General features: G+C 45.4%; 1 protein-coding gene across 1 annotated transcript in view; it reads right to left on the bottom strand.

The window, feature by feature from the left end:
* Positions 1 to 18: 18 nt before the first annotated feature.
* Positions 19 to 23,882, bottom strand: part of LOC139220929 (melanoma receptor tyrosine-protein kinase-like) — a 29,365-nt gene continuing 5,501 nt past the window's right edge. The window contains exons 2-27 of the mRNA XM_070852821.1: positions 14,473 to 14,624; positions 13,757 to 13,964; positions 11,573 to 11,707; positions 11,318 to 11,386; positions 11,006 to 11,124; positions 10,303 to 10,444; positions 9,815 to 9,928; positions 9,620 to 9,746; positions 9,028 to 9,101; positions 8,852 to 8,942; positions 7,887 to 8,086; positions 7,663 to 7,795; positions 7,088 to 7,178; positions 6,344 to 6,501; positions 6,223 to 6,255; positions 5,527 to 5,671; positions 5,228 to 5,350; positions 4,903 to 5,001; positions 4,427 to 4,612; positions 3,452 to 3,607; positions 3,289 to 3,364; positions 2,942 to 3,088; positions 2,549 to 2,646; positions 2,160 to 2,303; positions 1,883 to 1,976; positions 19 to 1,654 (exon numbers count right to left, since the gene is read on the bottom strand). Coding sequence (XP_070708922.1) covers positions 1,299 to 1,654; positions 1,883 to 1,976; positions 2,160 to 2,303; positions 2,549 to 2,646; positions 2,942 to 3,088; positions 3,289 to 3,364; positions 3,452 to 3,607; positions 4,427 to 4,612; positions 4,903 to 5,001; positions 5,228 to 5,350; positions 5,527 to 5,671; positions 6,223 to 6,255; positions 6,344 to 6,501; positions 7,088 to 7,178; positions 7,663 to 7,795; positions 7,887 to 8,086; positions 8,852 to 8,942; positions 9,028 to 9,101; positions 9,620 to 9,746; positions 9,815 to 9,928; positions 10,303 to 10,444; positions 11,006 to 11,124; positions 11,318 to 11,386; positions 11,573 to 11,707; positions 13,757 to 13,964; positions 14,473 to 14,613 — 3,459 coding nt within the window. The 5' untranslated portion in view covers positions 14,614 to 14,624 and the 3' untranslated portion in view covers positions 19 to 1,298. The remainder of the gene's footprint in view (positions 1,655 to 1,882; positions 1,977 to 2,159; positions 2,304 to 2,548; positions 2,647 to 2,941; positions 3,089 to 3,288; positions 3,365 to 3,451; positions 3,608 to 4,426; positions 4,613 to 4,902; positions 5,002 to 5,227; positions 5,351 to 5,526; positions 5,672 to 6,222; positions 6,256 to 6,343; positions 6,502 to 7,087; positions 7,179 to 7,662; positions 7,796 to 7,886; positions 8,087 to 8,851; positions 8,943 to 9,027; positions 9,102 to 9,619; positions 9,747 to 9,814; positions 9,929 to 10,302; positions 10,445 to 11,005; positions 11,125 to 11,317; positions 11,387 to 11,572; positions 11,708 to 13,756; positions 13,965 to 14,472; positions 14,625 to 23,882) is intronic.

The raw sequence follows: 23,882 nt of genomic DNA, 5'->3' as shown, positions 1-23,882 counted from the left end.
GTTCAGCTTCACTCAGCGTCAAACAAAAAAAACAACTTTAATGCTTTTCCAACAAAATGGCGGCCTCGTCAGCAGGTTGGCTGCAACCTGTAAACAACACAGATTTCTCAAACTGCAGCTTCACAGTTTCACAACTAACAACAGTTGAAGCTAAAATGCTACACGAAAAACATTCACAGACATTCAGTGTGGTTCCTCGTGCTTTTTTTTTTTTTATCATCATCCTGAGATAAGAACTTAATGTGAGAACAGAAACGTCACCTTGAGTCCTTCCTCCATCATTTCCTCGACTTCCTCATCCTTCTAAGAGTTTGGACGGCGTAACCTCCTCCAGCGTTCTGTCGCCTACTAGAACAGTGTTCACACGACTGTCTTCACAAAACGATGCAGCAACAGTGACTCCTTACTCCTGTTTAGCATTTACAACCAGCACATAAACAACACCTGAGCACGTCTTTGTATTCTAATGTGTCTGTTAACGTCCAGAACTCCTGGAGTTCTTTTTCAGGGTGAAAATACTGTAAATTATACTGTTATAAACTGTTAAACAAATGCTTATGTATTAGCTCTAAATGCTTTATGGAGGGATGTTGAGTTTTACCACAAAAAAGGGTGGTGTAAAGGTGATTCACAGCTGCAGCACAGAGATGTAAAACTGTCTGATAACAGTTGAGCTACTCAGGTTCAGCTCTCTGGTGCTGCAGAGCCTTCGGTCCACCAGCAGGAGGCGCCAATGTGTTTGTGATGGCGAAACACATCCACCATGTGGCCTCCTGCATGCTGAAGGATCGAGGCCACATAATTATACGTAAATGACCAGATACAGATCGAGGAAATGTCTCATAATAACAAAATTATTAAAAAACCTAGTGAACCAACTGCTCTTAATAATTTTCAGTGTTTCAGTGCAGATTTTATCTCCATGGAGCTCAAACTCTGAGGATCAGTGGACAAACGTGCGAAGGGAAGACTCCGATTTAACACCAAGAATTCATCCCGCTGCTTCTTCTCTGCAGCTTCTGGCTGTTTAGTTCCTCTGGTTTGTCACAAATAAGTTTAAACTGTTCTGTTTAAAGGAAATGTTCAGTTTGAGAGTTTGGAGGAAGAGGGTCCCGTTCCTCAGCGCCTGCTCAGGTTGTGCTCCAGTGTAACAGAGGATGTCCACAGCATTTCCTGGACAAATGTACAATTAAAACATCTAAATTAAATACCGTCAGCAGCCCAACTCACAGTAGGCGACATTTTGGTTCCACTGAAGTTCACCGTTTCAGTTTGAAGGGTCTGGATGCTGCTGCCCCCTAGCGGACAGGGGCGTGCAGAGCAGCACCCACCCCCAGGTACTCGAGGTTCTCTGCCGCCGGGAGGAACAGGCCGTTCCCCGGGAAAGCGGCGGCATGGGTGTTGGTGGACGGCAAAAAGTCGGCCTGGTAGTCCGGGTTGTCGAGGCTGTCGCTGGCGGCAAGGGGGAGCGAGCTCTGGGCGGTGTTCAGGTATTCAGGTCCCTCGGGGACTCTGTCGAAGGCCTTCGCGTCCTGCAGCGGGGAGGGGAGCGAGGTGGCGCCCCAGCCCAGGCTCAGGTCCTCGTAGTTGGGATTCAAGACCTCCGACAGCCTGCTGCTCTGGCTGGTTTCACTCATACTCTGGTTCATGTACTCTGAAGGAGAGGAACAAGGAAAATGACCCATTTATTTACATGATTTTGAGTCATTTTGATTTATGTTTGATGGGTTTTACTCTTCCTCAGTCTGTATTTTATATCTGAGGTCTTATTTGACATTCTGCTCCACAGAAATTCTACATTTCATCTTCTCACCCACTGGCTAAACCATTCATTTGACTTTTTTTCATTTTCATTTGGTCAATAATCCACATGAATGTGCACCATGGCCGGTGACGTCGTCTTTATCCAGAGAGTTGTGAGTGGGATCAGTGATGTAACGCAGCGCGATGCTGTTCTCTCTGACTGGACCGCCGTTCTGACATGAAAGCAAAGAGACGGTAACACGTTCATCTTAACGTAACATGCATCAAATCATGTTTATTCAAATTAGTAAAATATATATTTCACATCATGTCCATGAATCAAACTGAAAACAGAGCTCCTAAATCCCTTACTGCAGCTTTAAAGAGTTCGATAAGAAGAAGAGGTGTGTGTTTACCGCGGCGTTGCAGGGACGGTTGTCGTGGTTACCCTGTCCTTTGTAAGGCAGCAGGTATTCCTCAGCGTCCACCACGTCGTCCATGCCGTCTGAGCTCAGCAGGCGAGAGTAAAACCTGCTGTCTGTCGGACTGGGGAGCTCCCCCTGACGCAGGACAGGAAACATTGGCATAAAGTGAAAAAGCATTTTGACCAACAAGTTTGAGCTCGAAGCCGTCACGTATTTCTTCTTAGGTGTCTGAAATGATGTGTGTCCACATTCACAACTGCAAAACTACACACATCACCAACAATATGACACTAACTAATATTCTATTAACAGGAATCAGACTAACAAATGAAAACAAACACGTGCAGAGCCGAGCGGTAATCTGTGGCGCGCTCACACACCTGGATGACCAGGTATCTGGACGGGTCTCTGGCCATCTTTGAGAACTCTGCGATTAGCTCTCTGAACCTGGGACGACTGGACGGGTCGATCATCCAACCTGGAGAGAGAGAGAGAGAGAGGAAACCATTCACATGAACAGCTCATCTCCCCAACCTGACCCCCCCCCAGGTGTTCGTCACTGAGGGGTGCTGGACGTTTCCTCTTCTCTGGAAAAGATTCTCCCGAAGATCCGAAGGGAGGAGGTCGTCTGTCACTCTGCAGTTTCTCATAATTTCTGATACAGACGTCTAGGTGCTGCTGATTCACAGCATTTCAAACAATAACAGCAATAACATCCAAAGAATCTGAGTAACGAGGTTGTTCGGCTTCATGAAAGCACCAACGGCTCTTACATTTGACCATGATCATGTAGACGTCGATGGTGCTGATGGGGGGCTGGGGCAGCCGGTCGCCTCTCTCCAGCACCAAGGCGATCTCACTGGCCGGGATGCCGTCGTACGGTTTGGACCCGAAGGTCATCAGCTCCCACACGGTCACACCTGCAGAGCACAGACCGTCAACTGCTACGACCGACCCACATCACGAGAAGACACATCTATCTTGATTAGTAAAGTTTGATTCATGTCAGACGACAACCTGTCCAGACCTGTGAGTGTCAGCTGTTCAGAGGAGGCAGCTTCTCTTTTTAATTTAAGTCTAAAAGCTTCAGTCCGAAGTATCAGTGACTGTTGCTGCTCACCGTAGCTCCAGACGTCGCTCTGATGCGTGTACGTCCACTGGAGGATCGACTCCAACGCCATCCACTTAATGGGAACCTGCAGAGAGGACAGACACACAAACTGACTGGATAATACCTGTGTGTGCGTTAATCCTCAGTGCTCAGGTGAGGATAGTAAACGCACCTTTCCTCCGTCAGCGTGGTATTCCTTCTCGTCAGCCGTCAGAAGCTTAGCGAGGCCGAAGTCTGTGATCTTGACATGGTTGGGAGTTTTCACCAGCACGTTCCTCGCCGCCAGGTCCCGGTGCACCAGGTGACGCTCCTCCAGGTAGTTCATCCCCTGCAGACACAGAGTGAGGGGGTGAGATATGATCCAGGAAGTCCAGATTTGTTGTCACGCCACCAACACACACTGAAGTTTTTTTAATGGTCAGCTGGAAACATAACTTTATAAACTGTTCATTCATTTACCCGGTTTGCATCGTATCATTTCATCACTGTCTGTTTCATCACTCCAACTGTGTGAATGTGCTGATCAAGCAAAAGTTGAATAATAATAATGCATTTTATTTGTGGAGCTTTTTCATGAAGCTCAAACTCACTTTCCAAAAGGTTAAAACGCTCATTTAAACAGTTCTGCTGGAGCTCTCTGCACTGGAAGTGTTTCCCTCTGTTGTTCACTCAAAAAGTGATAAATAAATAAAGAGCTGTGTGTGTTAATGTCGGTTTTGGGAAGTTAGAGAAATTCTCAGTCACAGACCCTCCTAATCTGGTGTTAGCCGGGGGGGTGGGAGGAGGTTCTGAAGGCGGTCGACCATCCGACAGCCGGTCCTGCACGAGGAGCCCGGCGGCTTAACGTTCCAGAGCAACGTAATGATTTCACACTGAGCCCATGACCTTGTTGTTTGGGATTTTCCCAGCACTTTAAAATCCAGATGAGACTCAGAAGAGACGGAGTAGATTAACAAACACACAGTTTGCTGCCGTGTTCAGGTTAATAGGCCTCAGCAGGCTTAGAGGGAGCTGCTGCCTCAGGCTCAGAGAGAGAGCGGCTCTTACACCAGTCTAAACTGAGACATGAGCTCATGAGCAGACGGTGGAGATCGTCTGAGATGATTCACAATCAGAGGTTTGACAGAACCCCGGCGTCTGGGCGCACCTTGGCAATCTGGACACACCAGTTGAGCAGCCACTGAGCCCCCACATGGTCCCTGTGGTGTCGGACGTAGTCCAGCAGGCACCCGTACTGCATCAGCTGAGTCACCAGCTGGACCGACGACGTCAGGCAGATCCCCAACAGACGGCAAACATGAGGGTGATCCACGCTCGCCATCACATACGCCTCCTGCACACAAACATGTTAGTGTGGAGCTGTGTCATCAGTCCACTCAGCTCGTCCAGTCAGTGTACTTCATTTACAAGTGCTCCGTTCCCAGTGATGCACCTTGGAGAAGACGTGAAACCTGAAGAACATCCTCATGTGCTTTTGTAATATGAGGGAATAGTAACAGCCAAAACATTATTCTGAGCACATAAAGTCAGTAATAACTTAGAGCTGCAGGGGGAAGACAGAGAGAGAGGAACATCAAGCACAAGGACAAGAAGAAGAAGAGGAGGAGGAGGAGGAGTCCTTACATCCAGGATGTCCTTGTTGGCTTTAGGTGATGTGGCCTCTCGGAGCACTTTGATGGCCACTGGGATCCTCACGGCCTCTCCTTCAGGGATCCACAGTCCCTAAAAACATTCACCATGTTCACCACAGTAACAGCAGGACGAGGAAGTTTGGAAATATCGATAACAAATAAAGTAAATGATATCAGCGTCCTCACTAGGTGAAACTGAATGTTGATTCTGATGCTTCTCATGTTTCTGTCCTCTCAGCTGCTGCCGAAGCTAAAACTTTGCCGCGTCATGTCTTCAGTAAACGTATGTTGGAGGGTTTTGTCTCAAACGTTGTTACCTTGTAGACGGTCCCAAAGGCTCCGGAGCCGAGCACCCTGATCTTCTTGAACTCCGTCTCCTTCAGGATCCTCAGCAGCGCCTGGTTAGGAGCTTCACCGCTGGGCCTCAGCGGCTCCACCAGCTGCAGAACACGTTTCAAACACCGCATTCAGATCCTCCAACAGCGCTGTGTGAGTTCTCTGGTATTCATCTGGTTAGCTACCGTTATGTTTAGCCTTAGTCGTGAGATTAAAAGTCCATGTGAGTTTCTGTCACCTTTGTGAGTTTTGATTTATTTAAATGAATTCTCTCTCCCACCTCTCTCTCCTGCAGAAAGCGCCGCAGGGTCCTCTTCCTCCTGATTCGTTGTCGCCGCAGCAACACGAAGATAACCAACGACACGATGACGGCAATCAAGAGCCCGCCGACCACGGCCACCGCCAACGTGGAGTGTGTGGTGGCCCTGTGGGGACGTACAGAGCGCAGGATGTTTGTGTTTTACATCAGTCTGAGGACTGTCTGAGTCATACACTCCCATTTAAATTCATCACAGTCATCCATTATGGGCACATTCATTTAGGATTTCCACATCACGTCCATTTAATCCTGGTAGAATCCAAATGTGTTTTGGTAATGCTAATTTTTCATTACCATTATCTTCCATCTAAACCTTCATTTCAGTTAGACCACTGACATGAAGCATGTAAGGGAAGACAGGCACAGAAGAAGTTGCAGAAGACATCGGCATTGCTTTCAAATGTAAAGACAGAACTCCTATTGACTCACATTCAATGTCTGTATGATAATAGAATCCTATTCAAAATGAGCGTGCGGAGGGAAAACTGTCCTTCAGCTGCTCTGGTAGAATTCACATACATCTCCATTTAAATTTCCTCTTGACTCCTATTGTGCGCCAACATCCATTTAGAGCAGGACTACTGTGTGTTCCCAGAGGACACAGGGGCAACTATGGAGGTGAAGTCAATGGAAAGAAAAGAAAAGTTGTAGTTTTACCCAGCGCATCCAGAGAGTCCAGGGCCTGAACACCTGCACACACAAAGAGCACACAGGTATAAGCCTTCAGTCCTCTCTGATCAGATCGGCTCTGAGGGAAGGATCAATAACCCCGTCTCACCCCTGGGTGCAGTTCTGGTGGCAGGGCTGGCACTGGCCCGTCCCGTCGGGGTATTTCCAGATCAGCGTGTCTCCATCTCCCAGCACACCGCGGGGACAGCGGGGCACGCAGTGGGGGCCGTCTTTGAAATGGGCGCACTGGGAGCACTGGTCTGGACCCTGTGGGTGGGGGCAGAGGGGGGGGGGGCAGTGGCCTTTAGATGCCATTTATACTGAAGGTGATTTGTCTTTATACACATTTCATGTTCCAAAATATTCTGTTCTATAAGTTTTATAAAATATCTCACTTACATTATTTTACATTTTATTTATTATTCATAAATGTAGTTGTTGTTGTTGATGTAAAGCACTGAATAATAATATCATACTACTTTATTATGAAGTCAAGCAGAGCAGATTCAAGAGTAAAACTTTCCACACTGCATCCAAAAACATTTAAAAGCAAGTCAGATGAATTTGCGGTTAAAATGTATTGATGCAAACCAAAAGTTTTGTATAGATGCTGGAGGCTGATACCAACCAATCAGAGGACACTTCTTTACACGGACTGAAAGGTCACCTCAGAAATTGAAGAAGAGGCTTTTTGGACCATACAGACGACATGATTTTGGGTTAAAAGTGGATTGTTAAGTTATTTTCACAACTGATATTATTAAGAATCAATAAAACTAGACGAGACAGAAGTGGCGCTCTGACAGTCTAACACTGTTGTGTTCTGAAATGAATCTGCAGCAGCTGGACTGACCGGTCCGCGGCAGGTCGGGGTGCCGGCCTTTAGCAGACACTCTGGGTGACACTCCACACAGCTGCCGTTCACCTCCACCTCTCCGGGCTCGCTGCAGAAAAACACACAGACATCAGCAGTCAGAGGACATAATCATACACCACAGATTTATCATATCTAATTATTAGCAAAATATACTTAAAGTACCAAAAGTAAAGGTACTCATTATGCAGAATGGCCCATAATACTAGTTTTTTTTACGTTCAGCTGTTCATTCAATTCAAAATACATTTGTTTAAGAAGGCCTTTAGGTCATTCTATTGGTTTTCATTGTATTCATTTATTTTGTCTCGTGGAAGCACTGTAATGAGTTACTTTGCGAGGCAGCCGGATTCATGAGCTCCATCAGGCTCCAGGTCAAGTGTTTCAGACCAGTCAGCATCAAGCTACAGGTGTGATTCAGGTGTGGCAACAGCAGGAAGAGAGCGTTCGATCAAACAACAGCAGCTCCTAAAGAGCTTAACGAGGAAGCTGCTGAACAATCAGTTCTATCTGAGCTGGAGAGGATTTTTTCAGTGAAAGAAGCTCTGCCTCACCCCTGCAGCACGTTACAGAGCGCCACACAGCGCCCCCTACGGGTGAAATGCCGACAGGAGACACACATGGTGGGACCTGGACCCCAGCAGCCCTCATCTGTACACTCCAGGTCGCAGGTTCGATTCTGTTGTTCTGCGTGACGGAGACGAGGACTTTCTTATTTCATTCGCTTAACTGAGTAATGATGGAACTAATGAATGGGACACACATCCAGGAAACTCACCGCAGACGTCTGGGGGGGCGTTGCCGCGCAGGGTGACCACCTGGTTACCGGATCTGAAGAGGTGGGTCCACTGGTTGGGGCGGGTGTAGCAGAGCTGAGAGTTGTCCTTCATCACCACCTTGCCGGCGCTGACCTCCTTCAGAGAGCGAAGGCCCAGCCAGCGAAGGTGCTTCGTCCTCACCACCGCCAGACTGTGCTGCCTGGGGAGGGAAGGCTCAGCTTGACTATAAACTACGTTCCATGTTCGCCCAATAGCTTAGAGTTGGTTCTGGTTTGTGGAGGATGGATGTGGGGTTAATCCTCCCCCGCGATGGACGGATCAGTGGAGGCACGTGATTGCGGCTCAGGAAGGACGGCGGCTTTAGTGAAATACTGAAGAAGTCCCCGCGGACTTGAAGCCGTCTTTCCCGAACTTTAACTGAAGTGTTTCGTTGTCAGACTCGGGACGTGAACCTTTTTCTTCGATGTCTTGAGCTTTGTGCATTTAAATATCGGCTCACTGCTCCACTGGCCTGTGGGGGGGCACCTTAACCTGTTACCTTATGTATAATATATTGAATGTGACTAATTAGTTTTCCACTAAAGAGTCAGTTGCATCTAATTGCTACATCCTGGTAAAGAACTGGTCTATACCATAACCTTTATTTTGCAGGTCTCAGTGTTTTATTAAAGAAATATTGGCTTTTCCTTCCTTTTCTGCAGCCATTGACTTCACTTAATGTCTGTGAAAAAGCTGGGCAGGGATAACAGCGGGCGTGATGCGAGGGATTAGGTGTGATGAAGGAAGTTTTAACTGTATGCAAACAAAGTGGAGCACAGGATTAACGAGACAGGAGCAGCTACAGGTACGTTTACCACCATTAATCTAATCATTAGGGACCATGAATACATGCGAGCGCTATAGTTTCTGATCACTGAGGTTATTCACGACGTTTCTATAGCAGTAGTTTTGTGAAGTGACTCACGTGTGTGTTGTTCTTCCTCTGATGATCTGCAGGTTCTCGAACACTGACAGGGAGGTCATATTCTCTGGCCAGGCCTGGATGAGCAGGAAACCTGGAGGACACGGACACATACAGGGACGAATGTTAACACAATCCACCAAACAAGTGAAGAGAAGCACTGGTGACCTCTGACCTACCAGTGATTTCCCTCACTGTCCTGAAGTACTCGAGCTTCGCCGGGTCCATGGGTGGGATCTTATAGTGGGCGTCCCTGGAAGAGCCAAAGGAAGAAAACCTCAGTTTCAAGTGTTGCTGTCACAAAGCAAAGCAGGACAGGTCAGGACATTAAAGGTTATGATTCGGACACCGAGCTGGCGGTCTGGTGCTGCCAACAGCTCTTGCAGGTAGACCTGAGGAAGCACGGGGTAAATATCTAGTCACAACTTTCTGAGAACAAAAGAAATCGCAGTGAAAGTATCCCGATCTGCTTGTTTGTGTCCTGAGAGACTAAAGACATTCATGAATGATGCCCGCTGACGTCCCTGGTTATGTTGTTTTGCAGTCTTGGTGTCCAGCCATCGTCTTCTTCTACCTCACTTCCTCACTTGCTTTCTGTTCTACATTTTGCTCCAGTGGTTTTTTTGCACCTACATTTTGTTCTGTCAGATTTCCTGTCCCTGCCAACACTGTGACAGAAAAGACTTCTCAAAGGTCCCTGAGGTTTGTCCAAAGTAACCAGGACAGAGTCAAGTCACATCGTAGCTCAATCTTTAAAGAGAAGAGTCTCACCCAGTGAACGAGGTTTCTATGACGGAGACGTCCCCGTTGATTTTAGTGCAGTTCTTGAAGGACTCGATGTTGGAGGCGTTGACGGCCATGGTGTTGACCAGAGATCCGACCCCGACGCCGTCACAGGCTGAAGGAAGAGAAACACTGTCAGGTTGTCCCTTTAGTGCTCAGGTGTGTCTCTGCGTAGGTTCCTACCTTTAGGACAGGGTCCGTCACATGGTTTGCAGCGCTGGATCCCGCTCTCCTCCACTTCATACGTCCCAGCGCCGCAGGTGCGAACACAAGATCCACCTGTCACCACGTAGTTATCTGTATTCAAACAAAACAAAGCCAACTTTCATCCATTCCTACCAAATGTTAAAGGAGTTAAAGGATTCATCACTTCACTGTAACAGTCACACATGTTCTTCTCATCAGAACCATTGTGGTAACCTACATTACCCACAATGCAACTTGATTGCTATACGTTCAGGGATTAATAGCATATCACTTGAAGACATTTATGAGACATCACTGCTTTTAAAATACAGGCAGTAAACTCCTCAAACAACACTTTGATGTGTAAAAACTCTCTCAGACATCATTAGGCTGCTAGTTGTTTAAATTACAATGTTAATCTCGATAAAATGTAGGGTTATTATTATTATTATTATTATTATTATTGCTGTTATTAAAGTCCATACGTGGGCAGGCGTTGACGCAGGTCGCCCCGAAGGTGTACTTGGCATTGGGGTTGTTGACGACCTGGTGGGTTTTGGGGTCGTAGAGTGTCAGATGAGGACAAGCTCCTTTACAGGTTCCATCGTCATTAAAATCCTTGCAGGCCTGTAAAAGAAGCAGAGAGTCTTTACTGTGTGTGACTGGAGCTGTGTGTGCTCTGTGTGTGCAGTATGTCGGGACCTGCCTTCATAAGGGACCTGATGTGTTTTGTCTTGTGGACTGAGGACCTGACCTTACATGATGTGGGAAAGATTTTCTAGGAGACTCGTTGGAACGTCGACTGCTTGGTCTGTAATGCTCTGAAACCTGCTGGTTTACACCAATACGACCAGACGGTTTACTATCGCCACAGCAGGAGTTCTCTGCCGTCTAGCAATGATGAAAAGGCAGAACCACAAAAATCAAGAGGGCTGATAGAAACTTCAGATCTCCCCTCTTTACATAACAACTCTGTCCTGTAACTCTCCTCTGTCCACACGTCACTTCAGCCACTGACGGTTTGCTGACTTGACCAGCTGGTTCCTCTAGGAGCTGACTGGCTGCTGAAACAGGTGACATCCAAAACCACCTGGTGAAATCTCTGGTCTGAAGTGAGCGTAACGCACCAGCGCAGCGCTGGGGCACAGACAGACAGACAGACAGACAGACAGACAGACAGGCACTGACCAGACAGTCGGTGTCTCGAGGTCCAGTGCAGCCGGCAGCACAGTGTTCATTACAGCAGTCGATGGGTTTTGGGCCGCGGCACCTTCTGCTGCACTGCTCTGCACACTGCAGCTTCGTGACTGAAGGGACACAGAGACACAGTTCATCATGTGGTTTCTCTGGACGCTCAGAGACGAAGGGGTATAAGTGCGACAGGAAGAAATGGAGAGAGAGAGAGAGAGAGAGTAGTTGAAGAAAGATAAAAGGTGTGTGACAGCGACCGAGGAAGTACAGAAGATGAAGAAGTGTGTATCTGAGCGAGTGTGTGTTTACATCTCTGGCAGTGATCCGGTCCTGCTGCCCAACAGGAACCATTAACACACCCTGGATCACACCTGTCACCTGGAAACACACACACACACACACACACACACACACACACACACACACACACACACACACACACACACACACACACACACACACACACACACACACACACACACACACACACACACACAGGTTAACGCTCAGTAAAGTCCTGCAGGTCGCAGCTTAACGTCGTGACCTCATCCTTCCTCTACATACATTTACGTGCGTAGGTATCCATAATGAAAAGCATGCTGGGATTGCTGGCTTTGTCCAGAATGTCCCACCACTGAATGGTCTCAGTGTTGCACAGCAAAGGATTGTGGGTCATCTTCACCCCTCCTTTCAGAATCTCTGTGAAAGGGAGATGGTGGAGACACAGAAGATAGAGGATCAGATCCAGAGTCACAGAACTGAAGCTGTCAGTGAGTCAGACACACAAAATATGGCCGAGCTCTTTGTCTCCAAGGGAGACAGAGAGAGAAAAACTGAGATTAGAGATTTTCTGTGTGATCATAAAGGTGTCTGATGTACTCATCACAACGTTTTCTTCAGCCAATCAAAGCCTACGAAGGATCCATGAGCCCTTATCTGCTCACGAGCCTTCAAGTGACAATAAACCCCCCAAATCTAACCCCAAAGCGGAAGAAGGTCGGCCGATCAGCTCCACCGAGTGACGCTTGTGTTTGCGGCGAAACAGATTTGTGTTTTCTGTTGCTGTTTGTTGGCAGGAAGCTGGACAACATCTAGTGGGCTTGTTGAACATTGCCAGGGTTTGGCAAGCTAATCTGCCGGAGCTCCTCCCTGCAGGAAGTAGTGAATGACGCCACACTGGTTTGAATTTCCAGCGTATTTACTTGTGTGTAAGTCTGGACGATGCTGTGTCCTGAGGCGTTAACGTGAACGACATGTTGACTGTTGGGTCACAGGTCCTGGAGTGTTTTGCTGCTTACTGACTAAAGTTGGGCTGAAGTCCTAAATAGAAACCGATTCACAGTCAAAGTTACATAAAGTTCAAGTCCCAGTGAACTCTGGAGTCAGAGAAAAGCATTAGTGTCCTTATCTTTAAAAAAAAGAAACCAAACTGCATCATACAAGTTTCTACAAGTCCTTCACCACCAAGAGCTTCACAGGTGGAGGTACGAAACAACAGACGCATCTTGGTGCCGCCAGCACAGAGCTCACTTTGAGCACAGTTCAGACTGCTGGATATCACTCTGAGCGAAGCGTCTACGTCACCAGCCAAAGCTCCGATGGGGTGCGGCACTATTTCCTGCTGCCAGAGCACAATCTGGTGTTGACTGAAGATTTTTGAATGGTGAGCCAGCTCCGCCCGGCCGGCCCGCTGCCAGCACGGGGAGCCAGGCAACATCGGCACTTGGCACATGTCGGCGTGAGGTTGTGTCATGAAAAGTAAGAACAGAAGGTCCTCAGCAGCTCAACGAGGAAGTGAAACACATGTAAACAACATTAACAGCCAGTCTGTTGTCTGTTTTACTGGTTTTATTACCTTGAGTGCCTCGAAAGGGCCTCGAAATAAAATGTATTATCATTATTCAGTGGTTGTAGCACGGTTTGTTTTATAATTCATCACTCTTATTGGTTCTTAAAGGTACAGTGTACAACATTTTATCTGGCTCTTCCCATAAAGTAGCTGTAATACATTAGCAGATAACATCGAGTCGGCTCAGTTGTTGTAATATTTGCCTCTTGAAGTACCAACTGGACTGATTTTCGTGCTTCTAACGGGATCCAACGGGCCGCGTTTCTTCTTCTGCTGCTTTAAATGTGTCTCTAACGGGATCAAACAGGCCGCGTTTCTTCTTCTGCTGCTTTAAATGTGTCTCTAACGGGATCAAACAGGCCGCGTTTCTTCTTCTGCTGCTTTAAATGTGTCTCTAACGGGATCAAACAGGCCGCGTTTCTTCTTCTGCTGCTTTAAATGTGTCTCTAACGGGATCAAACAGGCCGCGTTTCTTCTTCTGCTGCTTTAAATGTGTCTCTAACGGGATCAAACAGGCCGCGTTTCTTCTTCTGCTGCTTTAAATGTGTCTCTAACGGGATCAAACAGGCCTCGCTTCTTCTTCTGCTGCTTTAAATGTGTCTCTAACGGGATCAAACAGGCCGCGTTTCTTCTTCTGCTGCTTTAAATGTGTCTCTAACGGGATCAAACAGGCCGCGTTTCTTCTTCTTCTGCTGCTTTAAATGTGTCTCTAACAGGATCAAACAGGCCGCGTTTCTTCTTCTGCTGCTTTTTATTATTACATAATATTGATGTATGGTGAAAATACAAAGTCTGCACTTATTTTGAAAACTGCTTGCTTGTCTGACTTCCTGCCTCATCAGTGTGTGTGTGTGTGTGTGTGTGTGTGTGTGTGTGTGTGTGTGTGTGTGTGTGTGTACCCGTCAGACTGCTGAGCTGCAGCTGCCTCAGCCCGCTGGTGTAGTTAAGAGTTGGAGATGAGTCGTTCCTGTGGTAGTTTGACATCACCAACAGGGCGAATTGGTCTTCGTAGAGATTCTGACCTCGGATCAGCTTCAGGTTGACCAGCGGGACGTGTGCGGCGTCGTTCATGGCGATCAGAACGTAGCCGCCAACCTCCTGGATGGACTGAAGAAATCACCATAGCATTGGTATCACTTTTCTAAATGCGTCAGCGAGTCACTGTGATGGAATAATCAGCTAATTTACTGATAAACGTCCTGATTTACTTGGATTCTGTGCAGCTTATGGGCCTCGACGGCAGTTTAAAAAGTCTGTTATTGTGGAATAAATACCGTCTACTGATTATTAACACGTCCAATGTTAATAATCAGAGAGGGTCACCTTTTATATTTCACCACAGCTGCGAGCGGGGGCTGTTTGAACTCCCTCTGCTGGGGCGACGAAGGCCGCTCTGACCTTCCTAACAGAAACACTGAGAGAAACCCCCATGATGCTTTTCACAGCATCCGTGGTTTTTCTGTCTAAGCAATAGAGCTCCTCACAGCAACAGTCGAGCATCATGTCACTGAGGTCAGAGCGTCCTCGAACGCAACACAAAGAGAGCTTCCTGCTCGTATCAGCCGGTGATGCTTTGGGAAATGATGGTGAAGTGACAGAAGCATCAGAGACAGACCTGCAGGAAGGACAGGTCCTGGTGCTCCAGGGTGTAGGTGACCTCCAGGTTGTCCAGGACCACGGAGCAGTTGGAGTACATCCTCACCATGTTGTCAAAGTGATTCTCACGACTCCCCAACAACGTCAGCTGGTTACTCATCCCCTGACACACTGAGAGACGGACAGACAGAGAGACAGACAGACAGAGAACCCTCGTCTTAGCATCAGTTTGTACACAAATCCAGAAGCTCTCAGAGGATGATTTAGATTCGGGGTGTGAGGGAGCTGAAAGAAAAGGTGAACATGGCTTTGATTACAGATCTCACTCTGAAGTTATTATCGATTTCACTTTGTTTGCTGTGCTTTAGAAACATGCTGTGACTGTGAGGACACTTTGCACCACTGGTTTAATATTAATAATGTTTGAATTCCATGTTAATCGTTCCTGTTTCTGTGTGTGAACGTGCCACAGGAAACAATACTTCCACCACGTGCACCTGAGCTCTTTAACTTTCAGGTTAGTGTGATTCTCTAAACGTTTGGCTGTCCTGCTGACATCCTGTCGGGCGGCGCTCCCGTTCAGGTAAGTCAGGTGACACGGCTGTGTCTCCTGACAGGAGCTCATCACATAAAGTATATGAAGAAGCTCGTCAGGGTGGAGCAGGAAGGAGTGACTCCACGTCGAAGAGGAACAAGTTTGCCAGCAGCTGCGGGACGAATGTGACGCTGATCACCTCTGAGAGTGGAATGAAACCCTACAGGCTCGGTTTGTGCGAGCGAGCGAGCAACCTAAACCGGCTCGAGAGGGTTTAGTGTTGGACACGACGGGATGGGGCGAGTTTGTGGGGGAACGTGAGGTCTGATACGAGGCGGTGGGACGTCCAACACGTGAAATCCCTTCAGTGGGACGACTGCCAGCCTGCAGCAGTGTTTCTCCACACCTGACTGATTTAATACACGTTTAAAGATTACACACAACACGTAATGAACTTTAAACATATTACAGCCACACCGGCACCCTGGTGAGAAGGAGGCAATAAAATAGATGAATGGACGGATTATTAGTTCACAAATTGATGATGACTCTGGTCTGAACTTGTTTCATTTCTCCGGCTGCATTCCTATTGGCCGGCCTCCCGCTGTGATGTCACAAAGACAACACAGCTGCAGCGTGCACGGCTCTCTGCCAGCGGTCCACATCTGGACACACACACACACACACACACACACACACACACACACACACACACACACACACACACACACACACACACACACACACACACACACGTGATCCTCTCTGTCTGTTCATGAATACTGAATCTGACTCTGTGATGCTATGATCCAAATATATAACTAACATTACACCTTGAGAGAACTTGAACTCATAACATTTACTTTTAAGCCTCTAAAACGTCCTCCCACTCTTCCTCCCTCCCTCCCTCCCTCATCCTCCCACTGCATCTTTATTAACCAAAAAAACACAGAAACTGATCTGAAACTCAAAACTGCTACAAAAGTAAACCTGTGTGGTGACATGCCGGCGCTCTGCTTCAGGTTCGGGTGGTTTGGGCAGTCTTTGGGGTTTGGGTTGAAATAAATACCTCGTTGTGGTTAAGAAGAACTACAGTTACAGTTAGAGCGACGTAACCAGTCAGTCTGATGCACAGAAACACAAAACTGAGACTGAGATTATTTATTTATTAACCTGACGAGAACTTCTTAAAACTTGTTCGCATTCTGTCAAACTGCCTCCCTGAAAGTCACTCTGTTTACTGTGGACGGACATCAGAGGTAAAGACGTCCTCTGGAGGTTCAGACCACACTGATGACGCTGAGTCAGGACTCTGAGGAGACCTCCTGCAGCTCCATGCTTATACACCGCTACCAGCTGGAGACTTAACGCAGTGATGTGCAGTGTTAAACACTCAGAAGTACAGTTAGCATGAAGAACAAACTACAGGAACGAGATGTCATCAGTGAGCATCGGTATGAAAGAAAGGAAACAGTGACGGTGGTGACTTCACAGGCTTAATTTACACAAGTACACACACACCTCACACACCACTACACACACACACACACACACACACACACACAGTGCTGTTTGTTCAGGAACAGGTCTGATCAGTCGAATTGTTTCTTTGACATCAGGCTCCGCTGTTTCATGGCACACTGCACATGAAAGGAGTCCCTCCTCTGTCTGTGTGTGTGTCTGTCTGTCTGTGTGTCTGTCTGTGTGTGTGTGTGTGTGTGTGTGTGTCTGTGTGTGTGTGTGCACATTTTCCTACGAAAGCCAAAGATAATATCATTGAAGTGCTTTTGCAATCCCTCATCATACAGAGGACAGAAGTTTATTGTCCTCTTCAGTGTTTCTCAGCGGCCTGAACTCAACAGGATGGACTGTGTGTGTGTTTGTCAGCAGCCGAACTCACTGAAACACACGTCCTGAGAGAAGAAGGCATCATATGTAATCAATCCAAACAGTATTCAGTTATTCTATATGGTTATTACAGCGGAGGGAAGTCTGACGGATAAAAGGAAGTTTACTTCTAAGCTAAAATACAAGACGACGTGTTGAGGTCCAACAGATCTTAACAGATCCCTATTAGATATCAGATATATCAGGCTTTGACACACACAGACACGTTTAAGAGGACAGACAGGAGACGCGAGGTGCATTGTGGGTCGTGAGCATGCGTGTAAAGTATCGTCACGCCTCCCGCTGACAGCTGTGAGAGATAAACCCCCGATGGATCAGATGAAGAAACCAGGTCCTTCGAATCCTCTTTAACTATCTTTCCTCTTTGCTGTGTGTGTTGATGTGTACATTTGTGTGTGTGTGTGTGTGTGTGTTGATGTGTACATTTGTGTGTGTGTGTGTGTGTGTGTGTGTTGATGTGTACATTTGTGTGTGTGTGTGTGTGTGTGTTTGGTTGGACTGGCTGTTCCAACTTTCAGGGTCACATGGCCTCATTTATCCCAGTCAGCAGGTTGTCTACCTCTGTCTCTCTCCTTGTCAACGCTTGCTGATGTTTAAAGGAACAGTTCAACATTTTATATCAGTTTCATCTATCAGTACATGGACGGGCTCTGGACATTGTTAGCTTAGCTTAGCAACGTGGACACAGCTAGCACAGTTGCATCAAAGCAGGTTACACGTATCCCGTTAGCTGTCACTAATCAGTTCAAACCTGGCAATCCATAATGGACCAGAAATCAATGATGGCTCTCTAACGAGTCTAATGAATCATCAGTTCATCTAAATTTGTACCTTAAAACCTACGTGGGTTTGTTACTTGGTCAAAGTTCTATCACACAACCAAAATATTTGGTTATTTAATGAAGGTTAAGTAGGATTAAAGGGTTTTTAAGGGTTAAAAAGACACATCAGACCTTAAAATTAACCAAATACGAAACGAGCTAAAAAGCAGGACTGCTTTTGCGAACACGGTCACAGAGGAGGTTTCTGACTGGAAACGTGTTATCTCTTGTGTGTGTGTTTGACCTTTATTCAAGGTTTCGACAAACACACACACACACACACACACACACGAAAACACACAACGTGAAAGGACGTAGAAATGAATCATGTTTTCACTGTCAACATTTACATTAACGTTGTTTGACCTGAACATCTCATCTGTTTTATTTTAACAAAATTATATAAGTCAATACAGACACAGATCTGTTTCCATGACAGTGTCCTACTGCAACAACACGTCGACATAGACAAAACATTATAGCGGGCCATCGTGTGGATTGGTTCATCTCCTCTATTCTTTGGTGTCCCTCAGGGGTCTATTCTGGATCCCCTATTAAATATCATCTACATGCTACACGTGTTGTGTCACATTATACAATTCTTGATTGGAAATGCTGGAAAAAGGGGGAGAATGAGAAGAAAGTTTTATCTAAAAATGGTACAGAAGAGGCAGTAACCTTGGCGAGTTATCATCTGCAGAGAATATCGAGGTCTAGAAGATCTGCAAATCGTGTTTTTAATCGTGGTTTTATCACCAGTTTGGCAGCAGGATTACAAAAAAACTTGGAGTAGATTCAAATTAAACAACTAACTAAAAGCTCTACTTCTAGTCTTTGTGTGTTTTTTTTCCTTTTTATTGTTTGCTTGCTCTTTAAAGCATAATGTAGGTTTGGTCTTGATAGTTTCTATATGAATAAAGTTATTGTTATTATCGAGCGTGACTGACAGGAACAAGGAAAGAGAATCTCATCCACCTGCTGATCAATGACTTGAACAGTCATTGTGTCCTCGCTGCGGCTCAGACAGGGAGAATCAGTCACTTTAATAAAAACAGAACTTCCTAAAACCTCATACAAATTGGAATATCCTGATGGTTAGATATGAATTATCTCCCCGTGTGGTACAAATCAACTGCTCAGTGTGGAAAAGAAAAACCTCTTCACTCAATTTTTAATCTGCTGCTGTCAGTGATTTTGCAGAGATGGATGTTTCTTTAATTGCAGTGGGTGTTCTCCAGATTGTAATCACAGCATCAGCCAATCAGAGCTCAGAGAGGAGAAAAGAGTTTCACAACCTGAAGATGGAGGAAGAGATAACACACTCATACCTGTGCCTGCACCCACACACTCGTTCTCCACCTCTTCCTCTCTCATTGCAACAGTTGTGTTGGTGGACTTTTCCCCCTCAGAGGAATGCTGTGTGCTCACTGAGGCCCATCTCTGTGTGTCACTATTGAATTAAGTGTAATGAATGAGGAGCTGCTGACTGAGTGTTTGCAATAATAACCGTCAGTCAGTCAACATGTTGTTTCGCGGCACTGAGGCAGTTTGTTCACTTATCGATGGATTGTGTCGCCCAATCAGCTGCCCGGAGAACGGCCTGATGGACCCTCGTTACACCTACAAACACCAAGACCTGAGTCTGAATCCAACTAACTGCAGCCCAGAACCTCATCTGTAAATTATGAACATATACATAGTATTTAAATCTATCTGTATACACCTGTATTACATGTTTATTCCACTCCTAATCTAATCTATTATATTTATACAACCTGTATATCATGTCTATATTCATTCATTCATCCATATAACCATACATTATGTCTACTAGCACACATGTTCACAGCACTAACCTGCATATAGCATCTGTAAACATCCTCACTCTGTATATTCTGTACATACTCTATATATATTTTTGCACTTGCTACTAATTGCACTTCTGGTTAGATGCCAAACTGCATTTCATTGCCTTGTACTGTTCAGGTGTAATGACAATAAAAATCTAATCTAATCTAATCTAATCTGAGAGCAGCAGGCCCGACACATGGAGCCACAAAATAGGTCTTTTTCCAGCCAAAACATCCAACATGAGAGCTCATAAGTTCTCATAAGTTATCATTCATCTGTTTTCTGATCTGGCATCTGTACGGTTACGGTTTGATTAGGTTCAGGCACAAAATCTGCTGGTTGAGTTTAACGAAAAACTGTTTGGGTTTGAAGTGAGTAGTTTGTTAAAGTTAGAGCAGTAACCACTTGGGAACGATCTCGGTCATGTTCAAAAGAAAGTGTTCGATGTGAAAAAGGTTTCATACAGTCTCACCACAATCGACCATTCACAGATAAATGATATGAAATCTGCAGGTGATCTTTTTCTGGATTTTGACGATTCGACGATTCGACACCTGCAGGGCTAGTTGTTGAATTGCTGTAGTCGAGTAGCTAATTGCTAATGTTTTCATTCTACTGCTCTGTTTACTCCCCCGAAATTGTACTTTTGGATCCAAGTCCTTAAATGTTTGAGGGCTAAAATTTGAAATGTGAAATCTTCAGAATCTATTGCAGTTTTTAAAAGAAGGGGTGAAAAAACATTTTATTTGATGCAACGGAAAGAGGTGAACTGGATGAATGTATTTAGTGTATTTGGAAAAATGTACATATTGTACAATGAGTAATACTGCATCTACAATAATTAAACAATACCATTCAATAACTAAATGAGCATGTCATTTAATGCTCTTTAATATTTTATTACGTTTGAACCTCCTATCACGTCTCACCTTTACACAGAACACTTTCCATGATGTCTTTGTTGTTCTGCGCTGCGGTACAAGAGTGTCCATCAACACAATCTACTAAGTGGATTTAACACGTATTCTTACTTTGTCACTTTTCTGCTGAACTAAACTGGGTGCCCTCCCCCGGACCCTCAAACATGACGTTAGCGTGATTGGACGCATCAGTTTAAAGCTCGTGCTCAAGTCGTGTTCTGCATATCTGAGCAGAAACCCTGTAAATTCTTCTTTTCTCTCTTTCTTTTCGTGTCATCTTTATTTATGTGGCCCTCGCTGCAGCGGCTAATCCCTCTGAGAGCAGCACGGTCCGAGTCCGAGTCTCTTCACAGAGCAGCAGGACAAAATCAATCTTCATAAAGGATCAAAGAGGGGAGGAGAAGAAAATAGAGGAGAAGATGGAGAGTGTTCCTGCCTGCGACCTTCAACCAGACAGAAACAAGAAGACAAAAACAGACTTACAGGGAAACTTATGTCAACTCTGGTCAAAGGCCCAAAGATCTGATTCTGAATCTACAAATCTCTTTTTAGAACAAATAAAACTATCATTAATGAACATAATCTGCTTGTTTCAATATATGTAGAGCTTTTTAACTTTCTTTGGCAGAGAACAGAAACCATCAACATGAATCACCTTTAACCACCTTTCATTTTCATTAAACGTGTTCTTTCCATCTTTTTTTGTCTTTCATACATCGAGCGAAGCGCTTCCTGTGTTGTGAACATTAAAGGCCGATTTGATTCCACATGAGCGGACTGATGTCTGCAGCGTCTGAGAGCAGAAAGAGACGTCGCTGCTGAGATGAAAAACAAGGCTTTTGATTATCGAACGACTCATAACCATAAAAAGATCAATCCATAAAAAGCTCGTGGAAAGAAATCAATGGGTTCTGTGTGTGACCTGCAGTCACCTTGCCTGCAGCTCCACCACGCAGCAGAGATCAAATATTCACTCAGCAAAAAAAAATCAATGAATGCTTTTGATTGTTTCGCTCAGTAAAACGTCTGATTTTAAACTGTAGTTAAGTGTTTTTATTGATGATTTTAAAGAGAGGCAGAAAACACAATGTGACTGAGACACACTTTCATACGCTGTGTCTGTGTTCGGACTGAGGAGACAGACGTAATGTCGTCCTGCAGACAGGAACACAGTGGCCTTGTATCTCTGTACACACACACACACACACACACACACACACACACACACACTTCAGGAATGTCTCAACCAGCTGAGAAACGCTCGTCCTGTTGAACACACACTCAGCAGGTCTGAGCTCCTCTGAGAAACTCTCACTCACAGTCTGATTGGTTAAACTGGTTCATTCCTCTGAACAGTGACTGACGAAGACGAGACGCTGAACTAAACACTGATCCAGAATCAAATTAATCCAGTTACACCTTTTTACGAGGAGAGAAAAGAGTTTTCATTGGCCATGAATAAAACATAAAGCCTGTGCAGGATGTAAATGGTGGACGTACGTGTCTGTGAACGCATCAGTTCATGAGTGCATGTGGTGCGTTTAGGTGTGTGTGTGTGTGTGTGTGTGTGTGTGTGTGTGTGTGTGTGTGTGTGTGTCCTGCCTGCAGCAGTGTGTGCAGGCCAGAGCGAGACTCTGCTTGTCTGTCAGACCGAAGCTGCTTCATTTCTTTATTGCTGTTAAAGGAAAATTCCAAGGACTGAACACTTGTTTTTTTAACACTTTGACAGTAAATAACCTCCACCAGTGCCACACTGAGGACCTTCTCCCCCCTCTGTTACGGCTGGAGGTGAGAAAACCCAAATAGTTGTACATACCGTTGTTAAAGAGTTCTATATTGTTTATACTGTCCTGTATTCTTTTCCTATTGTTGTAGTTTATTCTACTTTTCTCCTCACTGTACACAGAGAGTCAAGCTTCACCGAGTCAAATTCCTTGTTTGCCTGTTCAAACTTGGCCAATAAAGTTGATTTGATTTGAAATAGGCTCGGCCAGAGATCGTACGTTCTTAATGCCAGATAGCAGAGATTTGTCCTGAGTCAGGTAGAGCTTCTTCTCAGTCTGTTACCTTAAAATCACTAACCATCTATTCAGAGATCAAACCCAGCCCCCCAAAGCACTGTAGAGGTTTAAATATAGTCAGTCATTTCTAAAACATCATCATTTGGGTTTCATGTTCTGCTTTCCTTTCGTTATTTATCAGTTTTTGGTGTCTTTAGTTACTTTTGTCAGAACTGCAGCTCTGAAAGATGGCTGCAGACATCTAGTTCATTTCTAGTAGTTTCCCCAGATAGATGATAGATAGATGCCAGGAACAAGAGATTGATATCTGTGGTAGGAAACACAGCACTTTAGTCTGTGGATAACAGCAGATGTGTACGATAACAGTAGTGTTAGTGTAGCCACTATGAAAGCGAGGCCATGTACTGACTTATAGCAGAGCCGCTAGCTCAGCAACCAAACATGTAGCCCCGGCAAAAAAGATGGGAAAGATGAAGGCCAAAGCTACACTTGACTACTTCTTTTATCAGCGAAGAGAGAGAGTGTCCAACAATAGCTGATCCTCTGTTGAATTTTTCAAATGTGGTGGTGGTGGGGGGGTCCTAGCAGAATTTGAGGGTGGACTTACCCTTTAAGAAAAGCCAAATCATTATACAGTACAGGTGTGATCTGATACACAGGTTAGCATGTGAAACTTTAGCTATCCTCAAAAGATTTAAGAGGTAAATATAGCAGAGTATCGTCAGCATAATAAGAAGAATTTATTTTAAAAAAGGAGAAGCTGGAAAGGCGAGCTGCTTCATATAATAGCAAAGACTTTTCTGTTTATTAGGCCTACCAATGAAATATCTAATCCCAAATGCCAACACACGTTTTCTTAGATCACTTTAGTATTGTTACTCCATCAAGACAGATTGATGTGAGAGCACGATTAAGTAATTTACAGTAAACATGGCCTCATGCTGATATTTGCTGCAGGTTAAACGAGTGAAAACAGCTGACAGGAGTCCAGCTGCACATCCAGCGCTGCGTGAACTCTGAAGTCAAACAGATATTCTCCACAGTTCACATGTTACAGTACAGAGAGAAAGCAGCCTGTATAATCCTGCTAACAGTTTCTAAGATAGATTATTGACATTCTTCACATTCCAGCTCTGAATTCCCCTCGGCTGTACCGCTGCTGTCTGCAGGCCAAGCCAAGTTAAGACAATTCTATTTATATGGCTCAATATTACAAATTTGCCTTAAGGGACTTTACAATGTGCTCAGCCCACCACACCCTCTATTCTCAGACCTTTACAGCTGCATCTGACAGCTTCGTAGTTATTCTGACGAATGACTCAGTTCACCCACAGACTTACAGATGTGTGACACTCAGCAAACAGCCGATCTGA

Source organism: Pempheris klunzingeri, chromosome 21, assembly GCF_042242105.1.
Source record: "Pempheris klunzingeri isolate RE-2024b chromosome 21, fPemKlu1.hap1, whole genome shotgun sequence".
NCBI classification, from domain to species: domain Eukaryota; kingdom Metazoa; phylum Chordata; class Actinopteri; order Acropomatiformes; family Pempheridae; genus Pempheris; species Pempheris klunzingeri.
Note: the sequence above shows the minus strand (reverse complement) of the source record. Positions and strands in the feature narration are given on the sequence as shown.